The sequence below is a fragment of the Equus quagga genome, chromosome 12, assembly GCF_021613505.1.
Source record: "Equus quagga isolate Etosha38 chromosome 12, UCLA_HA_Equagga_1.0, whole genome shotgun sequence".
Taxonomy (NCBI): Eukaryota; Metazoa; Chordata; class Mammalia; order Perissodactyla; family Equidae; genus Equus; species Equus quagga.
In genome coordinates this window covers 111,938,253-111,947,494 of record NC_060278.1, presented here as the reverse complement: position 1 = coordinate 111,947,494, position 9,242 = coordinate 111,938,253, and the positions used below count along the sequence as shown (strand labels likewise).

The 9,242-nt window shown below is 45.7% G+C and overlaps 1 protein-coding gene across 3 annotated transcripts in view; it reads right to left on the bottom strand.

The window, feature by feature from the left end:
• Window positions 1–1,987: 1,987 nt before the first annotated feature.
• PCMTD2 (protein-L-isoaspartate (D-aspartate) O-methyltransferase domain containing 2) overlaps window positions 1,988–9,242 on the bottom strand; it is a 31,677-nt gene continuing 24,422 nt past the window's right edge. For all 3 annotated transcript variants that reach the window (XM_046678977.1, XM_046678979.1, XM_046678978.1), the window contains exons 5-6: window positions 7,731–7,854; window positions 1,988–4,836 (exon numbers count right to left, since the gene is read on the bottom strand). In XM_046678977.1, the coding sequence (XP_046534933.1) occupies window positions 4,457–4,836; window positions 7,731–7,854 (504 nt within the window). In that variant the 3' untranslated portion in view covers window positions 1,988–4,456. The remainder of the gene's footprint in view (window positions 4,837–7,730; window positions 7,855–9,242) is intronic.

Genomic DNA, 9,242 nt, shown 5'->3' with positions numbered 1-9,242 from the left:
CTTGGAGTGGGAGTCACAGATAAGCCAGGGTTCGGTTGCAATATCCAGGTGAAGATGGAGCAGGGTGGAGACATCAGTATGAAGTCATCCTTAGCCAAATATGGATGCAGACATCTCCACATAGAAACCTTTATAATTAGGTGTGTGTACATAAGTTGGAATACATGCATATATTTCCTTGCATTGTCAGCTGAGCACATTTAGTTCCCACGTGTAACTTTTAATAACATTCTCTAATAAAAGGAACCAGAGCTCTTTGAAGAAATGGTTGATGCTAGGACTGAGACATTATTTTATGTACGTTACAAATATGCTGCCAATTAAACTGCGACTGCCTCAACAAGAGAAAAAATATGTTGATGAGTTTACTTCCATTAACGCCAGAAAAGTACACTTCTAATAAATTCTGATTTGGGTATAAATAATATATTTAAACAATGTTGCAATATTTAATACACCTAGTTTTCAATGTGTCGTATTTTTTCGACTGTGTTACCACTGTAACACAAAAGGACCAGCACAAGCCTCATGAGAGCAAGAACGCAGGGGCGGCTGGCCCTGGTGGCCGGTGGAACTGGCCCGTCCCAGGTGCACCTGCAGCCCGAGACGGTCTCAGGGTTTCTCTTGTCTCTCTGCGGGGACTTCTCCCCAGACACAACCCGCATCTGGAAGAAGTCCCACATCGTGCAAAGCCTTAGTGCAGGGGTGCTTTTGTCAAACGCGTCCTGCGGTCGTACCGCATGAGAAAGCCAAGAAAACCCGCGTGAGAAAGTCCAGAAACCAGGGTTCTGTGCTCGCCACCGGACACAAGCGTCTCGCAGGAAGCCGCAGCAGAGCTCCCGCGCGCACGCAGGGCCGCCGCGGGGGCCGGGTCCTCGCTCAGTCCTCGCTCAGTCCTCGCTCAGTCCTCGCCGCCTCGCGTCCCGAAGCGGCGGGACGCATCCCTGGGCCCGGCGCGTCCTCCCCGGAACGGGACACGCAGGCGCTCCCCGCGTGCCCGTGCGGCCAGATCCGGGACGGGACGCGCATGCGCTCTCCGCAGGACGCGCGGCCGGCACGGGAGGCGCATGCGCTCCTGCGGGTCCGGCGGGCGGGTCCGGCGCCCCCTGCTGTGCGCCGGGGCGCGGCGCAGGGCGCCAGTTCGTCCCCAGGAGCAGGTCCGGTGACTGTCATCCAGTTTTAGGATTATTCAGTGTGGGAATTTGAAATTCCAAATGAAATGGAGCCCACCACTCCTGTGCCTCGATCGGAAAATACAGAGATTACAACAAGCAAAGCAGGTCAACATACCAAAGTCAGTGGGTTTCCCGTATATCAGCGCTGTGATCTGAATGTTTGTTCCCCGAAATCCACATGTGGGAATCCTAACGCCCAACGGAACGGGGTTAGAAGGCGGAGCCTTTGGAGTGATTAGGTCGTGAGGGTGGGGTGCTCCAGAATGGGATCGATCCCCTGATAAGAGAGACCCCAGCCCATCCCTCCATGTGAGGAGGCGAGAAGCCCTAACCCTAACCCTAACCCTAACCCTAAACCCTAACCCCTAACCCTAACCCTTAACCCTAACCCCTAACCCTAACCCTAACCCTAACCCAACCCTAACCCTGACCCTGAACCTAAACCCTGATTCTGTCCCTGACTCCTGGGCCTTTCCCTCTGACCTTGACCCCTGAGTCTGACCCTGACCCTAAACCTCAATCTTAAACCCTGGCCATGGCTCCTGACCCTAACCGCGACTCCAAACCCTAAACCTAAACTCTCACCCTCACTGCCCCATAACACACGTTACCATAACCCAGTTACCTTTTATTTAACATTTCAAATTACGGGAAAATTGTGCCAAAATGTAACCACAGACACACTTCAGACACCTATTCTCACGTAGTCAAAGGAAGCCACTCTTCTATTTGGCTATTCTAAATTCAAGTGCCTTCCATAACTGTGCAAGGATGGTACAGAAACAAGCAATAATACAAACAGAGAAAAAACGTGATTCTAAAAAAAAAGAAGAAAAGTTTATTTTTAAAGGTTTTCATGAAGACAGGTAGTTAAGAATTTCAATCCCACACAGGAAACAGAAGCAATGCCAAGAAAGCTAAAGTGTCTTAACTACCTTTATTGATAAATTTTATATTTATCCATGTACATCAGCTCATTAAAATCTTTGTTTCAAATTTCTTGCATTAATCCCCTAAAAGTTCCAGATGGGCAAAACTATTTTTACATACATAGTTGATTTTTACATTACATACTTAACATTCATAAATTTGATATTTGTTTTGCACATGTCTATGGCTTTACTACTTTCAAGACAAAAGTCACATATAAAAATACAGACTACTCCACACGTGAGTCAACAGCTGTCTCGAAGGTGGTTCACCATAGAGAGCGTGCAGACAACACAGACTATACGTAACTCATCTGTGAAAACAGACAGCAGTGTACCATACCGAACTCCGGGGTAAGGTGCTTAAGCACAGCAAAACTCATTTACAATTCTCCTTTAGTTTTAATAAACACCACACTATTTCACATATATTATCTATATATATATATATAAGCAGATTCTGGTTTAAAAATCACAAACTGACAACAGGTAAATATAAAATGTTAGGAAATGTTTAACATACATAGGGAACAACATGTCCTATGCATTGTAAAGAGTTTTTACAATGTAGCATAAAGGCAAATGTGGTTTTAAAAAATGTGAAATCCATATAGAATTATAGGGAAAAAAATTTGGTCAAGCCACCTAATGTAACAGATTTCACAGATATCATTTATTTAATATTATGTCCAAAAATGTCCATGTATTGCACAGGTCTCTACATATCAATGAGAATAAGGTCAACAAGGATCTGCAAACTATGAAATGTTAGCAAGTAAACATAAATCATGCATTTCTCTCTGAAAGAATGATGCTTAACTTGGAGTTAAAAGGCAGGTAAACACAACTATGAAGTACCTTTCTTTACAATATCTTAAATTCAAAAACCTAGGGGAATATAAATGCTCCCAGCTATGCAAGCACACAGTATCCGTGATGAAAATGATTCATTACTAAAAAAAGCAGAAAAGCAAAAAAATAGGAACTCAGTTAAGCTGGTGAAACCACAGGACAAAGAACCCAGCAACTCCCAAGAGGCTAAACATAAAGCCTGGAGGCTTAATCTACACCAGCACTCTGAGTTTGGGTTTACTGTTTACATTTTATACTGTTCTTTTCTTTGGGTAAGAAAAAAAGTTTAAAGAAACAACGTTTTGGAATAAGAAATGTAACTTCAAAACATTCTGCCATCTGACTGCCAGGATTGCCTTTTCGTCTAGACTCGTAACTAGATGAGGACAGAAAGCTCAACACACCAGGCCTGGCGAAGATCACAGGTTCCTGTGAGTTACACTGTTTTAATGCAATGAAGCTACTAAAATACATATATTTGTTAAGAAAATTACAAAACTAACAAATCTTTTTTTCCAGAATTATAAAAGATAAAATCTGTGAATCAGTACTCTAATGTGATTACGGGAAAATAGCCAACTGAAGTAAACAAAGCACAAGCTGTGCACAACACAGTCCCAATCTACGTCAGGTCTTGACACTTTCCACCTGCTCTGAGCACCAGGCACGCCAACACCTTAGACGCCCACTATGCAGCGCACGCTGGGCCAACAAGCACCCCCACCGCTGCGGCAGAAGTCACGCAGCATCTTCACTTACACAAAGCCCGTTTCATTCTTCAGGATTTCTTTAAGGGATTACTTGACATTGATTGGTTCTTTTAAAGGTTGACAAAAGGTGTCAAGAAAAGATTTCTTGGAATTCTTTGGAAATTCCATAAAGACATCTTACTTTTATTCCTCTCCCCTCATCAAAAGTTTTCTTTTTTTAAATTATAATTGACAACTCACATAAGAGTTAATTAATTTACTTAAGAGAGGGCTTTTCAATAATGTTCTCCTCCTCCTAGAAAACTAAGCGGTTTAGTAAAACTCAGTGCCAGTAATTAAGAGGTTGATATGGTAAAATTCAAACTTGGATGTAAGTGTGTCACACTCAGAAAAGGTTTCAGACACTTACAAACTTGTGCTGTTTCACACTGTAGAAGCAACAGCACAGATTATTTCAACTCCGGCACTCACTTTAATGCAGATTGCACCTGCGGGAAGTGGTGATCAGCAGTCCCCGCCCACAGCCCTCGGTGCTTCCCCAGAGCTGAAGCCACTCCTCGAGGACAGTCTCCCTCTGAGAAAGCTTCTCCCATGCACTTCACGTTCGTCAGATTATGTTGAAGGAAATCATACCGTTGAATGGAATTTTAGTGGATGATCAAGAACAAACTAGAAAAAGAAACGCAGAGAGCAGAGCCCATCGCGTCTGCTCCAGGTGACCCCAGAGGCAGACGGGTGCATCGCATCGGGCTCGGCAGTCAGCTCTGCCGCCTGTCCCTGTTCCACAGACTTATTTTTCTCTGTAATAAAGTAGGTAGTATTTCAGGGGATCTGGCAGAGGGAGGCTCAAGACCTTCTCACGCAGGAAGTTCACTGGGGGGTCTGGCTTCGTTTCAGGCGGGGCTTTCTCCTCTTCTTCCCGCCGTTCCTCTTCCAAGTCTTCAAAGCTGTTGTCATCGGAGGGGTTGGAAATCCGACTGGCAAAGACCTCTTTGTCCAAAAAGACAATCGTTTCCATCCGACGACGGCGAACTCTCCTCCGTTTAAACCTGGGAGTGTTCTTTAGTCCATTTCCGCTTTTGTTCACTGTTTCCTGATGAATGATCTTCTTAATGGTGCCCCGGATGGCGATGCGAGCCAGGTCCTGGAGGCTGCGAACGGCCAGTGGCGCTGTGGTGCAAATGACAAGACGTCAAACTTGTCCGTGACGACCACACAAAGCCCAGACAGCTAAATCCTAACATCCTAACATTTTCATTCACTGGCATATTTACAAATATATTACAAGAATATGAGAGTAGTCTCTTTGCAAATGTCAATCAGTGCTCTAATTTGCATTCATATACTACTTTTCAAAAGATAACACACTAATCCTTAACTCAGATAAGGAATGGAAGCAATGTTGCTTGGCTCATCAACCAGTGGCAGAATAAAAACGTGGGTTACTGTTTTTGCTTCTTTGACAGCCAGTTCCATGACTCCACTTACTGTATCCGTCCATGTATTCTATCTCATTCAGTAGTAATACGGTGAATATATGGCTCCAGCATTCTTTTATCCATTTTAATATTTTCATAGTACTTTACAAATTATCTGTTCCTTTTTTATATTAATGCAGAGAAAAGTAAATCAAAAACATTTTTAAGAAGAAAACTCCAAAAACTACCAAGGAAAAATAAAATCTGGCAATTAAATTAAAGCTCAATTTAATGCAAATAACACACACATGGCAGCATAAAGGCTTTTCTCAAAGGGAAAGGAAGTGGGGTTGTGTGTTTAAAACATTAAACTGACAATCAGCATCACTTTTTTCCCTCCACTACCTAACTTCAAAAAATAACCCACCACACTATAGGGAGGGCTCTCAAGCTGGCTGCGACATTCATCACACAAACCAGAGGCCTGCACAGAATCTCAGCCACATCCACAGTCCACCACAGCACTGGAAAGCGCCGGTGCCCCAGACCCTCAGCACCTCCTCCGCTCTCTCAGCGCCAACCCTCCCCTCCTCCAGGATGGCTCCAGCACCTACCCTGCTACGGAACACCACAGTCATGGCTTTCTGTTGCCATCTTTCCTTCCCTCACCACCCCACTGGCTGTCGCCCCTAAGACTGCTGAGACGACTCTGTCACAGGTAATCAGGCGTCCCCACTGCCAGCTCTGGCCTCTCCGGCTCTCCCCGAGGTGCTACTTGGGGGAACTAACTCGGCTTACTGCCCCCCAGCCTGAGTCTCTCTTGCTGGCTCCTCCACTTCCACCCAGCCTAGTGGTGCTCCCCAAGGTTCTGATTTCTACCATTTCCCCCTCTCCATCTGCCTATTCATCCTTGGTCTGACATCCACTCCATGGCTTCAAATAACAGAGAGCCACCAACGGCTCCCAGCAACATAACCCAGGCCTGTCCCAGGCCCTGAGCCGTCCACATACCCACAGCTACAACCGATGACGGACGCCTCAGGTTCCACTTCCTTCCTCAGAAAGGCCCTGTGTGCCTGCCCCGAATCCTGTCCACTGTAGAGGCCAGTGTATCAATGTCAGTCTTTATCTCTCGCCTGGAAAATCCCAACAGCCTCCTCACTGGCTTCTGCCTGCAGCCTGTCTCCTGTCCTTCCACCCTGAGGCTCACCCTATCCACCCCACACAGCACATGTCTGCACCCACATAATCTCTGGCTCAGAAGGATAAAGTTACAAATAACTGACCTGTTCACTTCAGGAGCCCTAAACAGCATCACATGATTGTTTGTCATCCAACACCCGCCTCTAAGGGGGCTCCGTGCTGTCACGATTCTCATTCAGGCCTCATCAAGCCTCCACACCAAGAGTCTTGTCTTCCCCTAGACCACTGGACAGCCCCACAGAGGCCCTGGCTGCATCCTCACCTGCCAATACTCTGCTCCGTCCCTAGAAGGCGGTGCCCGACCAACGCGGGCAGCACCTCTTTCCTATTCTGGCGGGACTGTAAGAGAGCGCGCATTTGATAAACTCACCTCCACCACCAGGTGGTCCAGGACACGGAGGCACCGCGTCCGTGATGCAAAGCATGTGACGGCCCCCACAGCCCACGTGAGAAACTCAAGTCTCCCCTACGCACCCTAGTCTCTGCCGTACCCCAACTCGGAACACACCGGGAACATGCATGTGGAAACTCCCTGCCTCTGCTGATAGTTTTCCTCCCTGTCCTCTCTCCTGGGGGAAGTCCCTCTCACCCTTGAAGACCAAGCACAGGCGTCACGTCCTCTGTCAGACCCTCCCTGACCCCTCTCAGCCCCTCCGTGATCACCTTTCAAGGACCACGTGTATTTCACATAACTTGCGCTTCGGAGAGAACAAGGCAGACCAACACTGTTCAAGTAACGATTCCTCACAAACTAAGAAACAATTCTGGAAGGAATTCATCAACATGTATTATCTTTGGGTGGTGGGATTACGGTTAGTTTTTTTCCTTCCTATTTTTTTTTTTTTTTTTACATTTGCCAAATTTTCTAAATAATTTACTTCTTCAATAATAGAGTAGAGTTTATTTTAAATAAAATTATTTGCAGTTCTCACTGCTGAATTTTTGTTTAAATTATAAAACAACATCTACATGAAGACTGGCCTGATGTTAGCTGTTTGCTCGATCTACATCCTGAAGGAGTGAAAGACACAGGCTGAGCAGAACAAGGTCCACAGTAAGCCTCCCGCCCACACACCAGCAGACTGGCTGGAATGTGCACCCACAAGGCAGCCACAGGGAGCAGAGGGTTAGCCCTGAGCTAGCTCTCTCCGTTAAGATCTCTCCACACAAGAGAATTAACCCCCTTTTATGTGGACCTCTGTTTTCAGTGGTATAACCAGCAACAGCTGTCTGTAGATTTAAAAGAAGGCTAAAATAACCTAAAATAGGCTAAAAATAGATTACAATATTGTAAATACCTAAAAATCACTTGTAGGATTTTAAAGTTTCAGTGGAGGGGAAAATGCTCTTTAGTATTAAATTTTTCCTTATAGATTTAGTTTTCCTTCACATTCTAATGAGACTAAAAAGATCTAAAAGATAAGTAAGGATCTTTGTACTCACGTAACTGGACAAATCTTGATTTTCCTGACTCTGAGTGGCAGGGCTGAATCAGAGGAGCAAAAGAAACAGCCAGAATCTTCTTGGTTTCCCAAGCAGAAGGACCAGTACGTGTTATCTTAGTCAACTATCCAAAAGACAAAAAGAGAATATTCAAAAGATTCAGCTACTGGTAGCTTATATTTAAATATAATCATTCCTATATATAATCTAAAAAAACACAGATATACTAACAATGAAATAACATGACAACATGGGCCCCTAAGGTGATGTGACATGAAGTACACAGAATGCATTAATAATCTTGCAAATATGTTTAGCTTGAATATATTCAAGCCTCTAGAACTAACTGCTATTCACAGGAAAGATGTATGAAAGAAGTTAAAGAATGACAAGAGGAGACAGTCAGACAAGGAGCGTGGGGCTCTGACGAGACAACTTTCTCGGATTCCAAAACGGTCAACGTTGGGGGAGAAGCAAGGAGAGGGATCTGTTCTAAAGTAAAATTTATCAAGACGTACACAACCACCCTCAGTGCTTCAACCCAGACTGAATCCTGGGTGTTGCAGCTGGAGGATGGGAACCACAAAAAAGACCTTCCTGCAACAACTCACAACCACGCCTGGAACAGCTACCACTACAGCACCGCTGTGCCCTCCTCAAAGACGACCACGCACGGGGCGCAGGCGCTCACCCGCATGCTGGGGAGACGCACACTGAAACGACATGAGCTTCCCAGGGACGCCAGCCCACCACACACGGAGTCACATGACCAGCACACTGCAGCATGGTCATCCAAACATTTCTCATGAATCATAGTATAAGGAGTACCAGAAGGACCCAGTTAGACAACACGGCCCTCCCGGGTGTTCTGTGCCAGTCTCCGAACAGCCTAAACAGGTCACAGGACTAATTAAATATTTTGAATATTTAAAACAATATTCCGAGTGAGAAAGAAGAGCACAGATGGAGACGTCTAGCCCTCTCATACACTGTGACCTACTAAAAACTGCAGAAATAAAACAGGTGGGACCATCAGGATTGTCGTGATCAGGAGTATGCACAGCCTGTCCTGCCCTGGCTCGTCTCTCCTTCAATCCAGTTTGGCTCCGTGTTCCTCTTACTGCTTTCCTCTGTCTTGGACAGTTTGCTGTAATAAACAGCATCCTGAGCTCAGGAAATCTCATACTAGCCGCCTGACCTCGTGCACATCTCCAAATCCACCCCGACCATAGATGGGCAGTCTGTTCACTGCTCTGCTGCCTCAAAAAAAACCAATAAGAGGAGCAAAATGGCAGGGTGAGCTGACTCGGGACTCTCTCCCCTCCAAAATAAAACCAAAAAAATGGAAAAACTGAATTTCAACCAATGATCCCTAATGCTGAGACCATCAGAGACCTACAGAGTAAGAAGACAGAGAAGCCGCCCTTGGAGGAGCTAGAACGGGGTAGGAGAGAACGTCGCTCCCACCCCTAGAGACTGGGATCACTGCTGCGCGGTCCGGGAAGGAGCGGG